We start from the raw sequence: 18452 nt of genomic DNA, 5'->3' as shown, positions 1-18452 counted from the left end.
ATATAGTATGTATAAACATATACGACGTTTGCGCCTGTTTTTTCTTCTTTCATTCCTGGTATGGAAAGACCTGTGACGGTCGTTTCTTGCTCCCGGTGGCAAAGAAAAATCACTATAAATAATCATGATCAAACTTTTCTGTGAATGCTGATTTTATTTCACTTGAGGAAATGCCTTTTGGCGCTCGACCAGCGGGAAAGTGTTACGTCTCTATGAACCGCTGCCTATGGGAGCACACGGTGGGTGCTCAGTGATGAGCAGCTCTCTCCTACAAGCACTGGACACTGTCACACACCAACTGGGCACAGGTCCTGTCTTACCCACAATGTATTTTGGAGCTGGAAACAAAAGAGCGCGCTGTAATAAACAAGATTACTTTGTACGGCATGGAAGTTGTAAGCAGGGTGACAGGCCAGGGAGTAGGAGGGTGGGGCAGAGGACCTGACAGGGAAGAGTCCCAAGCCAGCACTGAAGCTTACCACGTAAGGGACAAAAACCATAACATGTGAAGACCTTAGAGGTTCAGCTGGGGAGAGGCGAGCAGCCGGGAGAACTGCTAAGAAGCTGGGAGTCTAGGCAATTAAGATTTGGAAGCTGCAGCCCAGGCTAGCCTATAACAACTTATGTAGCCAAGGTGGGCCTTGTGTTCCTGATCCTCCTGCCTCCACCTCCCAGATGCTGGGGTTACAGGGTGTGCTGCTGCTCAGTGGAATAGGAGGGTTTTTCCCGGGCAGTCGTCAAGGTTTAATGTACACCCGCAAAAGGTCACTTGTGAGACTCAAAGTGAGCCTTAGCTACTGGGAGACAACCCCCTCCCCCCCCCCCATGAGACTAGAGAACCAAGTCCTATGCAAAAGCAAGAGGTTTATTGTTCCAGCGTGCTGGGTCGTCCTGCACCCAGAGAAGAGACGACCCCTTCTCTTTCTTTCATAAGCTTTTTATACAATTTTTGAGGGCAGGTTATAGCAACAGCAACTAGGCACCCAATGATTGGTGGTTCTGGTGGCCTTTAATTGGTTGGGCAGAGAGGGGGGACTCAGAGACCTTCCCTATCTCCAGGTGGAAAGTTCCAAGTCGGGACTCTCTCTGACACTCAGTAGAAAAGATTGTTGTACCTGGGGGTGGGAGGGGATGGAGATAACTGAAAGCTGCACAGTGGAATGTAGGTCTGAGGAAAGTGCGGGAGGTAAAGAACAAGGGGGCGTATAGCTCAGCGGTTGCCCAGCATGCACAAAGGTCCTGAGTTCAATCCCCAAAGGGGACTGAAAAGGAGGAAGGGAGGGAGGTTTATCTGGGGAGGTGGAACATTTCGGGGCTCAAACTCAGAGGCCTCCAATGCTTACATCAGTAAGACCTGGAGAAAGACCAGCTTTAGAGCTAAGGTGTGCAAGCACCAGGCTCTCCTTACCTCGCAGGCCTCACCCACCTGGGGGCGGTGCTGCGGCCCCTCCCACACATGCGCACTGGGTCCCACCGCCCCCTGCCCAGCCAGCCTCCCCGCCCCCAGCTGGAGACCTCGCGGGTGGCTGCACGCCAACTGTGAGCACGGCTGCAAGAATCCCGGAGCTCCGTGCTGGGGTGCAGGCATGATCGGCCAGAAGACCCTCTACTCTTTCTTCTCCCCGACCCCCACCGGGAAGCGGACCACGCGCAGCCCGCAGCCGGCACCAGGGAGCGGAGTGACGGCCGAGAACAGCAGCGATGCGGCGGTGAGACTTGCGGGATAGCACGGGACGGAAGGACGGCGGGGTCCCGGGCAGGAGCGACGCGCACGCCGCTGCTCAGATAGACTGGGATGCCTTAGAGATTCAAAACAGCCGCGAGCTGTGGGCCGCCGCGGCGTGGGGACGGGGCTCGGTCACTGCTGAGCCAATCAGTGTACAGCGCGTCCGTCCCGCTTCTCGCGTGGTCCAATCAGAAGCGGCAGGGGACGGGACCTGTTTTGCCGCGAAAAGTCCGCGTGGAGGTGTTTGGGTCAGGCGCACGTGGGGCAACACTCGGCAGCCCGGGACTGGGGACGGCGGGGTCCGGGGCAAGAGAGCCGGACGCGCAGCTTATTAGCCAGGCTAGGGGTTCAAAACAGTCTTGCGCGTCGACGGCCGCCATGCCGAGACATCCACCAATGGGAATGGAGCTCGGCCGCTGCAAAGCCAATCGGTATGCAGCGTGCCCGCCCCGCCCTCACGTGTCCAATCAGAAGCGAAGGGGGCGGGAACAGTTTTGCCGCGAAAAGCCCGCGTGGAGTCCCGTGGACGCGTAGGCGGGCGGAGCGGGTTCCGGGTTCGGCTGGACCATGGGCATCTTGGGGCCGCGGCCTTTGAAGTTGGCGCGTAGCCTGCGCGCGCCGCGGGGAGCCAGGCTGCGGAGCCTTACTCCGGACCCCGACTCCTGGCAGGCCAGCCCCGCCAAGAAGGCCCGGGTGGAGCAGGATGAGCCGGCCACACCGCCCTCTTCGCCGCTTAGCGCCGAGCAGCTCGTCCGCATCCAGAGGAACAAGGCCGCGGCGCTGCTCAGGCTCGCCGCCCGCAATGTGCCCGCCGGCCTCGGCGAGAGCTGGAAGCAGCAGCTGTGCGGGGAGTTCGGGAAGCCGTACTTCGTCAAGGTCGGTGGGCGCGCGTCCAGCCTCTTCCTGTTCCCTCCCTTTCCGTGCAACACTTACAGAGGCGCCGGGGGATCTGGGCTACAGTAAGGGCTGGAAGGTGGCGTCCTGGCTTCGTGTTACGGGGGGGGGGGGGTGGAGGTCACAGGGCAACTTGGGGAACTTCACTTAGCACGTGGATGGGGTGGGGGGGTTAAATCAGGTTGGCGGGCTGGGCGCCAGATGCCTTTAAATGGCTTTTCGCAAGCCACCTGGTTTTCCAGCCAGGAAACCCTGGGGTAGTGAACCATCAACCAGAGCGAACGAAATGACCTTTAGTCTTTTATTAAAAGTCGGGGAAGACGACTGAGGACTCAGGCTGTAACCCCAACTTTAGAGAGAGGCAGGAGGACCTGGAGGTGAGGGCAGGCCTCAGGCTTTGTGCTACCTGAGATCCTGGTTTATTTGTTTTTTTTTTTTTTTTAAAGGAGAGGGGCGGGGTTACTGTGAAAGGAAAATAGCCCCACCTATCATCTTTGATCCAGCCTAGAGTAAATGGATGAAGCTACTTCGAGGGGAACAGTTGCAGGCTTCCGGTTGTTTGGGGGAGGGGGGTTGGGGCTGGAAAAATGGCTCTGATCTTAAGAGCACTGACTGCTCTTCCTGAGATCCTGAGGTCAATTCCCAGCAACCATGGTGGCTCACAGTCATCTGTAATGGGATCTGATGCCCTCTTCTGCTGTGTCTGAAGACAGCGACAGTGTATTCATATGTAATAAATAAATCTCTTTTACAAAAGGAGTTTGGGTTTAAATCCTACGGAAAAGAAGGCACATGAGGCTTCAAACACCTTTTACAAGAAGGTTTTTAAAGATTTATTTATTTATTTTATTAACTATCACTCTCTTCAGACACACCAGAAGAGGGCATCGGATCTCATTACAGATGGTTGTGAACCACCATGTGGTTGCTGGGAATTGAACTCAGAACCTCTGGAAGAGCAGTCAGTGCTCTTAACCACTGAGCCAACGCTCCAGCCCTACAAGAAGGTTTTTAAACCTGATTCTCAACAGTTTCCAGTGAGAATGTGATTTTAAATCTCCTTTTATCTTCTAAACCAGCTCATGGGCTTTGTTGCTGAAGAAAGGAAACACCACAAGGTCTATCCGCCCCCGGAGCAGGTGTTCACGTGGACCCAGATGTGCGACATCCGTGATGTAAATAAATAAAGCTGGGGTCTGGTTAGGGGGGAATCAGTGGCGTTTCGGGCTATTTGATAGTAAACATGTAGGTTTTGAGGTTTGATTGTATTCAGGAAAATTCACATACCCCTTTGCTTTTGTGCTCACTTTTTTTTTTTTAATTATCCCTTTGCCATATGGTAGCACTAATTTATTTCAGTCTGTTGAGCATAGGCAGTGGGGCTGGAGAAGTGAGGTTATTTCTGCCCACAAGATGTAGGTTGTTGGGAAAAGGCAAAGAGAAACCTTGCAGTCCCACATACCCATAATCTCAGCACTTGAGGGTTGGAGGCCAGCCTGGGCTACTTGAGACCCTAATTCAACAAAACACAAGGCAAAAACAAGGACAGTTGTGACTTCCCCGGATTAGGATGGCCTGGGGGTACTGGGTTCAGGTTGCCTGCCTAGCTTGTGTGAAGTTCCCTCCATGAATGACCATGAATAATCGTTCTCAGCCACAGGGGTGACTTGAGTCCCTTGGTTAACCCTGTCTTCCCTGTCATGGCTTCTTTGTCTTTCTCAGAACTCGTAAAGAGATAAAGCAAATGAGTAGATCTCTCACAGTTGAATAACAGCTTCCAGCAGCCTTCACCTAGGCGGAGTCTAGGCAGAGACTGTCACCTCAGGCTTATAGGGCCACGCCACTCAGTGACAGTCTGTTATCTCTCATAGCCTTCCCTGTCAGGACCACTAAGCTGTGCCCTTATTATTTGGAGAAAGATCTAAATCACCCAGGCAGGGTGGCTTTGGATACACTTTTGTTCGGGCTGACCTTAAATTTCTGGTCTGGCTGGGCCATGGTGGTGCACACCTTTAATCCCACTACCCGAGAGGTGGAGGCAAATGGATCTCTGAGTTTGAGGGCAGCCTAGTCTACAGAGTGAGTTCCTGGATAGCCAGAACCATATAGAGAAACCCTGTCTCATAAAAGTATAGGGTCTCAAGAAAAAAACAACAGCAAAACCCTCTTGATTTAGTTTGTTTTTCTTCTTTTTTTTTTTTTTTTTTTAAATTTTATTTTTTTCGGAGCTGGGGACCAAACCTAGGGCCTTGCGCTTGCTAGGCAAGCGCTCTACCACTGAGCTAAATCCCCAACCCCTAGTTTGTTTTTCTATTTGGGATTTTTTTCGTTTGTTTTTGTTTTGCAGCACGGGGGTGGGGGTGGGGTTAAACTCATGGTCTTGGTTACTGTGTTTCACCATTGAGCCACACATCTGCAGTCTTGCGGTTTTGATGACCCCACTCCCCACTCACCCGACAAGTAGCTGGGATTGTAGCCTGATTGAGTCCTGGCTTGGGTGACACGGTGCAGGGGGAGTCTTCCCTGGGCTGCCCTAGAGTGTCACCCTTCCTTTCTCTCTCTTTACATTTATTTCCTTTGTGTGTGTAGCAGTGCACACCACAGCACACTCGTGGTCAAAGGACAGCTCAAAGGAGTCAGTTCTTTCCCTCCGCCATTGGGTTCCGAGATTGAACCCAGGTCATGGGGCTCGGAGTGCCGGCTTCAGCCACTGAACCATCTCAACCCTGTCCTTTACAGCACATAACTGGCTGTCGTGCTTTGCAGGGTATGGTGACATCGCAGTGCCTTTGGGACATCCATCACCTCAGACGTCGATCTTTGCTCTGCCTTGGGTTTTTGTTTTTTGTTTTTTGTTTTTTGTTTTTTTTTTTTTTTTTTTGGTTCTTTTTTTTCGGAGCTGGGGACCGAACCCAGGGCCTTGCGCTTCCTAGGTAAGCGCTCTACCACTGAGCTAAATCCCCAGCCCCGGGTTTTTGTTTTTTAATGTACATTGCTAGTTTCATTTCGTGCATGTCTGTGAGGTGGGTGTCAGATTCCTGGAACTTGAGTTACAGCAGTCGTGAGTTCCCATGTGGGTGCTGGGAATTTTGAACCCATGTCCTCTGGAAGAGCATCCAGGGCACCTAACCACTGAGCCATCTTTCCAGTTCCTGTGTTTGCTTTTGGTTTGTTCGTTTTTTAAATGTTCTGGCATTTTGGCCTGCATGTGTCTTTGCTGCACATGCGTGCAGTGCCAGCTGAGGCCAGGAGAGGGCCGTGTGGGTGCTGGGAAATGAACCCAGGTCTTGTGCAAGAGCAGCCAGGGCTCCTAACTGCCACACCGTCTCAGCAGTTCTTTACTCCCTATTGGGCACATTCCAGACCTTGCTTGTAACTATTTTTGGCATATTTAATTGTTGTCAACTGCAGTTACTCTAAGGAACAGCGGAGCGTTCCCAGTTGCTCCTGCCTGTTGCCAGCCCTGCCCATCCTTTCCAGGTTCCCAGTCGCTGTCCGCCACTTCCCTTTCACTTGGTCAGGAGGCCTGCGTGGTGCCTGTAGGCTCTCACCGTTGTGTGCCTTTGCCAGCTTTCCTGTGTGTCACCCACGGTTACTTCAGTGTGTGTCTTGGTACAGCACGCAGGGTCTGTGTCCAAGACTGTGTTCCAGCCTTGCCCCTGCCTGTCACTGTCTTGCAGGATTGCCGTGTACACGCTGTCTGGGGAGGCCAGTGGAGCCTCTTGCCTGTCAGGCCCTCACCTCCCCTTACAATGTAGACAGGTGATCCCTGCTTGCCGCAGCATTTTGAGGCTTTCAGGGTTTTTCCCTCTGTCACTGTTAGTGGCCCCGGAGATCTCACAAGTTAGTCAGGGTGGTAAGCATCTGACTGCAGGAGCAGGCCACTGCTTCAGCCACGCCTGACTCTCAGCAAACCCCACAGCTCGCGCCTCAGAAAGTGGAACACAAGGCCTCCTCTGCATGTTTGGTGTGGATTTCTGTTGGGAAACACAGGCTCAGGAGCCAGGCATTCTGTCCCCAGTTGTCCCTGACCTGTCACCTGAGTCCTAGAACAGGAAAGGGAAAGCCTGCAGCTGAATTTGCTGGGGACAGAGGGTGTTAGCCACACAGGAGATTCTAGAAAGAACAGAGACTCTGTCCAGAGGTCAGCCTTTCAACACCTGAGAAAGGCACCTGTGCGCATGGCTTGCCAGCTACTCCCACGCCCGCATCCTGGCCTCGTTGTCTCGGGGCTGCAGAGTACAGGGATCCCGGCGCAGATCTGAGAATTAGGCCTCCCGCTTCTTCGTCCAGCAGTGTTTTCCTGTGAGAGACAAGAGGACAGCCTACAGGAAATGGGCACAGGAGTGTAGTAGCCCTTTGTAGACCAATTCCACTGAGTCAGATACGGTTTAGGGAGTCCCTAAGGCAGAGCACTTTGGTTTTTCTCCTCCCTGTATCTGCTTCAAGACGGGGCCCTCACTGACATACCCTGTCACCTGTCACTGAGCCTTTCTACCCTTCTCCCCTTAAATCCTGCTTCCTGTATGACTGAAGATGTCCCAAGCTGCTTCCAGTTGTTCCAGGTTTTGTTGTGAGAAGTGGAGAGAAACCACCCTGCATCAAGGCCGGCTGGGGGACAGGTTGCCACTGGGGGTGCTGGCGCATGCACCCCATGTTTTAAATCCTCAGCTGAGCAGCTGCTGAGCCAGCCTTGTGTTCTTTGAACTGAGCGGTATCGTCCGATCCCATCCACAGGTGAAGGTTGTCATTCTGGGACAGGATCCATATCACGGACCTAATCAAGCTCATGGGCTCTGCTTCAGTGTCCAGAGGCCAGTTCCACCCCCGCCCAGGTACGCCCGCCCCCCGCCCCCCTGCAGATGCCTACTGGCAGGTTACAGGTGTCATTGCTGGTGGCCTGGGTCACTGAGGGGCGGCACTGCTCTGGGCTTTTGTACATACACTTGGGAAGTGTGTCATGACTGCTGAGCTCACTTAGTCTTCCTCGCTGCTGCTCTGATTTCCGGTATGACGGGGTGACCTCGCAGGGCTGTGGCATTGGTCTCTGCTGGTTGCTGGTCTCTCCCAGGCTAGCTTTGTGTCTAACCCTTTCAAGCCCACTTTAGAAACTGGAATTTATAGACTGCTGGGGATTCTGGTTGATTGTGCTTTTCTCTTGTCTTGTTTTCAGTTTGGAAAACATTTTTAAAGAACTGTCTACAGACATCGATGGTTTTGTTCACCCTGGCCATGGGGATCTGTCAGGGTGGGCCAGACAAGGTAACCAAGCCTGGCGAGGTTTATGTCAGAAAAATGCTGGCACCTGCTCGCTCGTGCTCACTCTGTCTCGTGTGTGCGTGCGTGTGTGCGCGTGCGCATACATGCTGGTGGAAGTCGGAGACCGTAAATTCCCCGGGAGCTGGAGTTACAGGCAGTTTGTATCCAACGTGGGTGCTGGGTGTTAAACTCAGCTCTGTGAGAGAGCTGGTGTGCTCAACTGCTCAGCCACCTCCTGCCACATTGCTGTATGTTAAAGCATGGCCACACTGTAGCGGGGGTTCTGATGGGGCCCTAGGGGCCTGCTGCACCCATGTTACTTAGCCTCAGCCACTCCTGTTTCAGGTTGCTTGCTCCTGGCGATCCGTTCTACCACCCCAAACTGGAAGGTGCCAAAAGGGTAGACGTGAAACCACATACCTTGGTGTGCCTCACGGGTCCCTCCCTGCTGTCCTATTGTCTGCCCTGGGTGTGGCCTGAGAAGTGTGGTCATCTGTAACGGACCGTTAGTTTGCGCTGTCTCTGACCTTCCTCCCCAATGTGTCACAGGTGTCCTCCTCCTCAACGCCGTCCTCACTGTCCGCGCACACCAAGCCAATTCCCATAAGGAGCGGGGCTGGGAGCAGTTCACGGATGCAGTTGTGTCGTGGCTGAATCAGAACCTGAATGGCCTTGTCTTCCTCCTCTGGGGCTCCTATGCTCAGAAGAAGGGCAGTGCCATCGACAGGGTATGTGTCTTCTCACGCCTGTACAGAGAACCAGGATCCCGGGTCTGTGCAATCTACTGTGGCTCATGTGATCCCAGAACCTAGGAGGTGGGAGGAGGGCCCTGTGGGCAAGCCTGGGCTATGGGATGACACCATGTGTGCCCCGTCTACTATGACTGTAGTTGGCTTTCCTCTGGCAGATGAGCAAGTTCAGACAATGGGATGCTCAGGGTGGTGTAGAAGCATCACCCTGGCCTACAGTCAGGGCACCCTCGTCTGCATGTTTCTCGGTTCTTCATGAGGGAGTTAAGTGTCTTGCTTCTGAGAAACTAAGGACTTTGTAGGAGGCCAATTCCACTGAGTCAGATACGGTTTAGGGAGTCCTTAAGGCAGAGCACTTTGGTTTTTCTCCTCCCTGTGTCTGCTTCAAGACGGGGCCCTCACTGACATACTCTGTCACCTGTCACTGAGCCTTTCTACCCTTATCCCCTTAAGTCCTGTCTTCCTGTGTGACTGAAGATGTCCCAACACTGCTTCATAGGCGCCCTGCCCTCGCTCCCAGGCTGGTGGCCAGTATTTGTAGTGATGGCTGTGGTCGGTGTAGACAATGGGCCAAGGTGGGAGGATAGGGGAGTTGAGGACTTCCAGGTAAACAGCTTCTAGGGGCTCCTTAGAACCACAGAGACTGAACCTGGCGACTGTGGCATCTCTGGCTTTGAGGATGAGAACATCACCCAGTGTGGTGTGAGCGCTGGGTTTTGAGTGCTAGGGGTGAATACACCCTAGGAGATGGGCAGGGCAGGGAGTGCACAGCTGTCTGGAGATACAGTGGCCACTTTCCACTCTGTCCTTTTTCAGAAGCGTCACCATGTCCTGCAGACAGCTCATCCCTCCCCGCTGTCGGTGTACAGAGGGTTCTTTGGATGTAGACATTTTTCTAAAGCCAATGAACTGCTCCAGAGGTCTGGCAAGAAACCCATCAGCTGGAAGGAACTGTGACCCTGCGGGCAGTGTCTGTCTACAGCAGGCTTTCCAGTGCTGCTGCTGAAGCATTCGCCCTTAGAGCGTCACTGAAAAGGCCCTGTTCTTCAGTTCCCTGTGGGAGCGGAGAAGAGAAACAGATAGGTCTCTCTAGAACCACCATGAGCCGCCAGGACACAGAAACTGTGGCTTAACCAGGCAGAACCCCTCCAGGCCCCGCAAGGTGGCTGTTGAAACACCAACTTCTCAGAGACCGGCATCCGTGTCCTCGGTCTGTGGGCTGCCTGGGGTTTGAGGAGAGATCTGTAACTTTTGACCAGCAGTTCGGTGCCAGCTGCTGTCCGCTGCCCTATGCTGTTCGCTTTACCCTTTAGCGTTAGATAACAGAGTGTCCGGGTGTGTGCTTCCAAAGGCCCTTTTGTCTCAAGGAACCCATGGGTGGTTGGTGAGTCCTGGGAAGTCTGGCTTACAATGGAGTCTGCTTCCTGGTCACAAAGAGCGTGGGCGTCTCCTGGGCTCACCAGTGGCTGCTGTCTAGCCTGCTTCTTGGCTCACTTAGCCTTGAGCAGGTGCTGGAGTCCAGTACAGCAGAGAATGGGTTTGATTTGTTTTAACTGAGGGTGGGTGGTTTTTCTAGTGCCTGTGGAGTTAACTGTTTCCTCACAGCAGACTGCCTGCCACACGTGCTGTGTGTAGTGGTGGGATCCAACTCCAAGGTGCTGTTTTATGGGCTGAATTCACACAGATTGTGCCTTTCTGCAACACCGGAGAATGTTATATTTTTACGAAGTAGGCAGGTACTTTTATATTTTTTCTTTCCTTACTTGGGAGACTGGAGAGCGGCTGCGTAAGCAGGACAATAAAAGCTGGTTGAACCTTGGCTGGGTGCCGACCGTTCTTCAGTGTTTGTTTCAGAAGCCTGTGTTTCTGCTGTCACCAAGGCGACCACTGGTTGCAGGAAGGGCGACTCTGTCCTTGTACCCTGCTCTCAGGTCTCCATGGGTTCACCCACTGCCAGCCAGGAACAGCTTGCTGCACTGTGCCAGGGGCAGGTTAGCCAGAATAGGGGTCTTGGCTCACCCACCCATCCTCACCAACTTCTGGCCTGTGAGCTTCTGGACTCTTCCCTGGGAATATAAGGTCAAGTGTGACTCTGACCTTACGGTTTGCTAACAGTGGGTGTTAGAGAAATTATTATGATCCAGGCCCGGGGTTTCTTCCCCACCTCTGTTCCTGAGTTCCTGGATAGAAAACACACACAGCCTTTATGTTTTCAATATACCTTAGGCAGCAAGAATGCTGGGCAGCTGCCTACCCACTGTGCTGTTAGGATCTACTCTCCTATCAATAACCCCACGTTATTACTATGTTTCATCTGGGCGGCTCTTGTCTCTGACCAACCCTGAGGGCCACACAGGCCTTCTTAACAGAAGGCAGCTATAAGATTCCATTCTTGGAGTCAGCAGATGGACTCCTTGAGGAAGACGCCCTAGTTTACCTGCTGGTCCCTTCAGGGGTCCTCGCAGAAGCCATGCAATGAGCTCCCTTGTCTAAAGGCAAAGTGAGGGGCCGTGTCTCTGCCAGCTAGGGTGACAAATTCCCTGTGCAGGGCTCTAAGGGAGAGCTGCCCTAAAAGACAAGGAGCAGATTCTGTAGATTGTCTTCAGGAACTGAAAAACTAAGGTGGGCTTGGTGGCTCGTGCCTTTAATCCCACCACTTGAGCAGCAGAAGCTGGATGAATGAGTTCCAGGACTGCACAGAAAACCTATCTGATCAAAAAAACAAAAGCCAAAACCCTGTGTAAGGCTCCAAGGGAGACCTCTCCCCCCAAGAGAGACAAACACAGGATTTGTTTTTCCTGGCGTGTTGGGGTTGACCTTCAATCAGTCCCTCCTGGCAAGTGACTGGAAGACCCTGAGTGGCTATAACAAGCAATTTTTACACTTTTTAGGGTTACAGGTTACACCAGCAAGTCACAGTTGAAACTTACTGGCTAAGCATATTGACCTTTGAATCTATTGGCTAGCAAGCATATGACAGGCATTCGTACTCCTTCTGGGACCAGAGGGTCAGGTGACTTATCAGTACATTCTCTGCATTTTCAAAAATGTCCTTGCTCCTCCCGAGAACTGGAAAATGGAACTTGGCCAAGTCTTGACCTGAGGCGGTGGGTGTAAAGCTGGCAAAAGCCCTTAGGGTCCGCCACAGGAACTCCGTAACCCACCTACTTAATACCAGGCTAAGCCTCTTCACTTCAGGAAACACTGGGGTCTTTCACCTGAAGGGCTGTAGAGACGGCCGTGACGAAAGCACAGACTGTTCTGCAGGCGAACCTGGCTTTGGTTGCCAGCACCTACTTAGCATCTTAGCACCGTCCACAACTCCATGCTGGCTGTGATAAATGCCAAAAGCAACTTGGGAGAAAAGGCTTGTGTCATCTGACAGGTCAGGAAATGGGAACAGGAACCTGGAGGCAGGAACTTGCTGCGTAATGACTTGCACGACCTGCCTGCTTACAGCACCACCAGCCCCAGTGGCACCATGTACTGTGGGCCAGGCCTCCTACAGCAATCAGTAGGAAAGTGTGCAATGGACTTGCTGTAGCCTCAGCTTACAGAAGCATCTGGTCACTTGACGTTTTCCCTCAGGTGACCCTTGAAGGTGTAAGTCGACATGAAATGAAAACTAGCCAGGATACTCATGCACAAATGGAGATGCTCAGCGGTTTAAAAGCACCTGCTGACCTTGCAGGGGACTCAGGTCCCAGTGGTCAGGTGGCTCGTAACTTTCTAACTTAACTTGAGCTCCAGGAGGTGGCACCTGCACACCTGTGCTCAAGTGCACACACCCACACCTACTCGGACCCAGGTATGCATAACAGAACAAAAACACCATTTTAAAAAAAGTCTTGGGGGGTTGGGGATTTAGCTCAGTGGTAGAGCGCTTGCCTAGGAAGCGCAAGGCCCTGGGTTCGGTCCCCAGCTCCGAAAAAAAAGAAGCAAAAAAAAAAAAAAAAGTCTTGAAACCATTGAAAGGCTGGTGAATGGGTGAGTGCCAGGGACCTGAACTGGTCCAGGAATCCACATAATGGAAACAGAACTGGTGTGTTGCCCTTACGAGAGCCCGCATAAAACAGATGTTCCTACCGAAGTGACTGGAGAGGGAAGAAGGCCTGATTTGGATCCCAGCAAACAGCATGCAGTTCGCAGCAGGTGCCGAGAAAAGATTGACGTTGGGCTGGAGCCCCGTACAGCACTTCTGCCAGGCCTGACCTTGGACCTGTAAAGTAGGAAGATGACCAAGCCCCGCAGACTGTCCTCAGACCTGCGTGTGTGCTTTGGCGTATGTACACAATGACACCATCACAAAGTTAGTATTTTAAGTTTATAGAATTGTGGTGGCACATGCCTTTATCCCAGCACTTGGGAGGCAGAGGCATGCAGATGTAGTCCAAGGCCAGCCTGGTCTACATACCAGGTTCCAGGACAGCCAGGGCTACAGAGCCTCTGTCTGAACAAGCAAGGGGAAGCCAGATGTGTATGCACACCTGCCCTCAGGAGGCAAGCAGCTCGCCCAGTCGGATGTACAAAGAGTTCTAGGTCAGGGCTGCACACAGAAACCCTGTCTTATTTATTTGCAAAGCAAAACCAAGCAAGTTGAAGTGACACCTGTCACTCCAGCACCTTTCTGGCTAAAACCGGAAGATGTGGAATCAGAGGCTGGCCTGGGCTCCATAGGAGGAGTGCCTCAGAAGTAAAAGAAAAGTCGGTGTAAGGGTGAATAGATGTGAAAATAGTGCTTTAGAGACCACACTGGCTTTGAACTCATGCCAATACGGGCTCAGCTTCCCAAGTTCAGGAATTATAGGTGTGGGCCACCATGCGTGATTGAGCATCTTAAAAGATGTTTGGCCCAACCCCATTCAGCCCCCTGAAAAGGCGCAAATGAGTCACTATACAGCAAAAGTCCTGTGAGGTATGTGGCAGTAGGGTTTTGGGGTGGAGGTCCCACTTTGCAGTTTTGCAGCTCAGCATCGTCCAAAAGAACAGAATCGGGTAGACCCGGTAGATTTAAACGTTTTGGGTTTGTGGCCATCTGGTTTGAGAACTGCTGGACTTGAGAGAAATGGTCAAGAGCAGAGTGTTGGGGAGTTCTTGTAGCTCAAGGGTGTTTGGATGGTAATGAGAATCTAATCTGATTTGTAGGTGTCCCAGCCGCCTTCCCCTCATCTCCCAACCCCAAGTTGATGGGTAAAGGAAGGTTTCCTGGCCAGAGCATGGTCTACACAGTCAGGTATCAAAGGCCACTCCCCTGTCTGTGTGCAGCACAGGGTGGGTAGCTAAAATGGCTATTTTGGTCATTGACCATATCTGGAATGAACTACAATCCAGAATTGGAGGGCTCACCTGTGATCCAGGTCTCGAGGCTGGGAGACACAAGTTTCCGACCTGGATCTTGGCATGGAGATCTTGAGGCATAGTAGCCATGAAAAACTTAGGCCCAGGCCAGGTAGTACACGCCTTTGACGCCAGGAGATTGAGGCAAGGAGATCTCTGAGTTTAAGGCCAGCCTGGGACAAAGCAGGTCCCAGATCCTGGCGTGGTGTGGTGGTACATCTGGGTCACACCTCCTGCTGGGAACCTACACAGGACATTGGAAGAAGGAAGATTCTTCACCTACTTGCTCTTACTTGTCAGCACATCTGTTAGAACCTACTTCTACAGAAGACCAGCTGAAACAACCAGCCTCGTGGGTCTGAGCAACTTAGTAGTTCTCAGACTTCACAGCTGACCATTGTTGGAGAATCGTATTACAGAATCACAGTAAATTCCCTCAACATAGGGAGACATTCCATAAGTTCTGTGACTCTAGGAAGCCCTGACTAATGACTTTTCCTGAAAGAAATGAATGGTTCCTCTCACCTGCCTGTGGAGTAAGGAAGTCAGTTATGCAAACATCATCCGGGATCCAAGGGTTGTAAACTAATTGTGTGAAAGTTCACTCCCTGATTTTGACCTGAACCCGGCAGGGCCAAGTCAGATGCGGGTCTCCTGGTGAGTTCTTGTTTCTCTGAATTCCTTGCTCTCTCTCCCTCGTTCTTTCCTGGGATAAAGTCTTGGGGTTCTAGTGGAGAAGCAAAACTCAGGGGGATGCATGGGGTGTGGCTTCTCGGCTTTTCTGAACCTCTGTGGTGGACAGCATCAGGGAGACAGTCGGGTTGGCTGGGCAGACCTGAAGTGCCACCTGCCACCCCAACCCACGGAAGGACTGGAAGCTCCACTGGGTGTCTCCGCAGAGCCTGGCGTTTTAATTCAGGCCTCAGGACTTGCTGTGTCTGTAGCGTCAGTCCCCTACAGCACCGCCTAGCTGCAGCTGCCACATCCCCCTGCACCACGTGGCCCTTGGACCGTTGGAATGTGTGACTCTGAAAGTAAGGTTTGAAGAGAACGCTTTCTGTTGAGATCCCTGTGCTTTGGTGTAAAGAACTCAGTGGTGCTAGCTCTTTTGCTCCTATTCCAGAAAATACATCTTTTGGGGCAGCATGTTTGTTGGTTGTACAAATAATGAATTCTGTGTGGCCTTCTCAGTGTGTATAGTGTGTGTGTTTGTGTATGAACATGCACATGGAAGTGTGTGTGTGTGTGTGTGTGTGTGTGTGTGTGTGTGCGTGCACGCGTGCATGTGGGGGCCAGGAGTCGTTGTTGGCCGTGTCTAATGTCTGCTGGTACCTTTATTCACCAATCACAATAAACCGGGGGCTGTTTACTGTTGGCTTTTGCCTTTGTTTTCCTTTGGGCATGTGTGGTACATGCATGTTACATGTGTGAGGGTTTTTTTTTTTTTTAAGATTTATTTATGATATATAAGTACACTGTAGCTGTCTTCAGACACACCAGAAGAGGGCATCGGATCCCATTACAGATGGTTGTGAGCCACCATGTGGTTCCTGAGAATTGAACTCAGGATCTCTGGAAGAGCAGTCGGTGCTCTTTACCGCTGAGCCACTTCTCCAGCCTGAGGAGTTTCTATGTACATGTGTGTTGGAAGCTCGATGTAGACATCAGGAGCCCTCCTGGACAGCACTCCACCGTATCCACTGGGTGTCAGCTGAATACAGGGCTCACTGGCTGGCCCGGCCAGCTCTGCAGCTGGCTGCCTCCGCTTTCTGACCTTACAAAGACCGCCAGAGCCACTCCGTTTAAGTCAGAACTTCTTGCCTTCATGCTTGTGTGTAAGAGTGTCTTTTCCACTGGGCTATCTCTAACCCTCCATCTTGTCTTTGAGTCAGGGTCTGCTGTTGAATGTGAACTCAGTGCCACACCAGCCGGCCAGTGGGGCTCTGGAAATCCACTGCGTCCACACAGTCTTCTCCCTTGGCCCCCACCCCTGAAATCCCAGCACTGGGGATTTCAGACATGTTCCAACACACCCAGCTTCTAGTGGGTACAGAGAACCTGACCTTACCCTGTAGTAAAAATATATATGTTTATTAAAAATCCGGCCTGGGGGGCTGGGGACTTAGCTCAGTGGTAGAGCGCTTACCTAGGAAGCGCAAAGCCCTGGGTTCGGTCCCCAGCTCAAAAAAAAAAAAAAAAAAAAAAAAAAAAACCCGGCCTGGGTCTACTACCCCACCTTTGGTCACTGAGATCCTGGAGGACAACACACACAGCCTTTATGTTTTTAATAAACCTTAAGCAGCACGAGAGCTGGGCAGCTGCCTCCCCTCCATGCCGTTAGAGTCTACTTTCCTATCGATAACCCCGAATTACTACTTTTCCTCTTAGCTCCAATTGGGCAGCCCCGAGGGCCACCTTTTTATGGCTCAGCTAAGCCACAGCGGCTTCTCCTTCCTCCTCTCCTCCATGTTCTTCTATTCCATGCCAGCTTCTTTCTTCTCCTCCCTCCTTGTGGTTCTCTCTCACCCAAGCCTGTGAAACCTCAACCCTACTTACGTTTCTTCTGCCCAGCTATTGGCCAGTGGCATTTTTAATCACCAATCATGATAAAACGGGGGGCAGGGTCACTCAGTTGGACTCCTGTCTTTAGGGTAACCAGTCTCAGGGGCCTCAAATTAGCATTACAGTACAAGCAGCATTGGACCAACCCACTGCATGACCCTCACACAGTAGGCGCTTCCCCACAGAGCCCCATGGCGGCGTTCTCACAGATGGGCACAGTGTACTCTGTAGAACAGTCTATATCCTAAAGACTGTTGACAGCCGCACGACCCTCCCTGTCTGCGTCCGTGACAGCGTGGATTTCTTTTGGTTGTTTTTGTTTTTGTTTGTTTTTGAGACAGGGTCTTATGAGGTAGCTCCGGCCAGTCTTGAACTCAGTGTGTGGACTGAGTTTGCCTGAGGCTTTGCCAGCCCTGCCTCTGTGTGGCTCCTGGTGGGATCACAGGTGTGTGGTGCCAGTCCCTGGCAGGAGGTAGTGAGGTTCATTAGAAGGATCAACCAAGTGCGGGTGGCTCACAGCTGTCATCCACTGCCCCTGAGTTCCTGGTTCCACAGGTTCTAGGACAGCTGGGGCTGCATGAGTTACGGTAAGCTTGGGCTCGGGTGAGACTCTGTCCCTATAACACATCAGCAAGAGGAGGGGGTTAGAAGCAAAGTGGTGCTGGGAACCCAGTGTTATCGACCTCTCAACCCTGTGGTGACTGGCAGATACGGGGACCTCAAGGCCATGAATAACTGAGCAAGGAATGGACTCCCGTCAGCCTGATGACCAAGAGCTCCCTAATTTTGCCTCGCTCAACACCCTGCACAAGTCATCGTTACTCGGTCATTGGGGAGGGTACCAAGGCCCTTAAATGCTAAGCCACAGCTCTCCTGCGAGCTGCAGCCTCCACCTGGGAAGGACTGCGTGCGTTTGATGAGGCTCTCTGAAATGCCTTCGGTCGCACATGGCTTTCTAGGAGATGTGCTTTCCAGGGAACCTCTTTCAGGGTTCACGAGCTGTTCTAAGAGCAATGCTAGGCTACTGCTTGTCCAGTATCGGGCGTGCTCAGCCCCGGACTTCATACAAGTGTATAGCCAGTGACACCTCAGCTTGAAGCGAACACGAATAACAGCGTGAAGTTCACTTCCTGCTCTTAAGTCCTCTGGAAAGGAACCTAATGTTTGCTGGGGTTTTTTTTCCCCCCTTCCCGGAAAAGAAACCCACAAGCAAAGTATCCCATGCAGGGTAACAGGTGCTGCAGCGGCCAGAACATGTCCGTACTGACTCTGCACCCATTACTGGCTTTGCAGAGTCAAGTCACCCAGCCGTAGTCACAGAAATCGGTGCTGGTGTGTGGCTTCTGTTTCCCTGCCTCCTGCTGCCAGTCGGGGTTGAGACCTGGAGATGACCTTTGTCCCACATGCTTCAGAACACCCTGTGACAGGCACACGGGCCGGTTTCCTCTGCTCTTCTCAGCTGTCGAGCCAGCCAATCCTGAACAAGACAGCCTTGTTTTTTAATACCCAAGTCCCAAGATATTTGAGCTATCCCGTGAACAGGTCATGATTCCCAGAGGGTCTCCTAGAACCGAGTTGGGAAGAAGTGCCAGGCCATCTTTGGGGGAACTTTCCTCCCTCCCTCCCTCACTATGGACTCACAGGCCAGAGTGACCTTCCCCTGTTGCTTATGACACCTTGGGCCTTAGACAGCTCTTGTTTAAGTGTCTAGGAATTTTGAAATAATCGAGCTGTGGGGTTGAGGTGGAAGGGCTCCCAGGGCCCCAGTGCAGCCCCACTGGGCTGCTGTAAGATCATTTCCTCCCACCCTAGGTCACTGCTGCCACTCAGTGCCTTGAAGGTTAAATGCTCCGGGGGATATTTTTAAACAGCAGGGGCTGGTTAATCTAAAAGTGACATTTACAGTCACAGCCGAGCCACTGGCA

At 52.3% G+C, this 18452-nt stretch overlaps 2 protein-coding genes across 7 annotated transcripts in view; both read left to right on the top strand.

Moving 5' to 3' along the window:
* Positions 1-1495: 1495 nt before the first annotated feature.
* On the top strand, positions 1496-10447 carry Ung (uracil-DNA glycosylase). Of its 2 annotated transcripts, XM_008769336.4 has the most exons (7): positions 1496-1709; positions 2396-2602; positions 3700-3795; positions 7358-7455; positions 7794-7882; positions 8429-8607; positions 9445-10447. In XM_008769336.4, exons 1-7 carry the CDS (start codon positions 1587-1589, stop codon positions 9583-9585), a joined length of 933 nt encoding a protein of 310 aa, XP_008767558.2. In that variant the 5' UTR covers positions 1496-1586; the 3' UTR covers positions 9586-10447.
* A 7623-nt stretch (positions 10448-18070) lies between these two features.
* The window catches only part of Acacb (acetyl-CoA carboxylase beta), a 111821-nt gene continuing 111439 nt past the window's right edge, over positions 18071-18452 (top strand). For 3 of the 5 annotated variants that reach the window (XM_063271014.1, XM_017598246.3, XM_017598242.3), the window contains exon 1: positions 18233-18452. This exon is cut by the window's right edge and continues 91 nt beyond it. The gene's annotated coding sequence lies outside the window, so the exon portion shown is untranslated. The other 2 variants (NM_053922.2, XM_039089031.2) reach the window with 2 other exon arrangements.

The sequence above is a fragment of the Rattus norvegicus genome, chromosome 12 (genome assembly GCF_036323735.1).
Source record: "Rattus norvegicus strain BN/NHsdMcwi chromosome 12, GRCr8, whole genome shotgun sequence".
NCBI classification, from domain to species: domain Eukaryota; kingdom Metazoa; phylum Chordata; class Mammalia; order Rodentia; family Muridae; genus Rattus; species Rattus norvegicus.
Note: the sequence above shows the minus strand (reverse complement) of the source record. Positions and strands in the feature narration are given on the sequence as shown.

What these genes read in the sequence shown, in the direction of transcription:
- Ung (XM_008769336.4), top strand. Translation starts at nt 1,587, where the DNA reads ATGATCGGCCAGAAGACCCTCTACTCTTTCTTCTCCCCGACCCCCACC. An exon ending in AGATGTGCGACATCCGTGAT is followed by an intron (nt 3,796 to 7,357) that starts GTAAATAAATAA and finishes TCCCATCCACAG; the next exon opens with GTGAAGGTTGTCATTCTGGG. An exon ending in CCAGTTCCACCCCCGCCCAG is followed by an intron (nt 7,456 to 7,793) that starts GTACGCCCGCCC and finishes TCTTGTTTTCAG; the next exon opens with TTTGGAAAACATTTTTAAAG.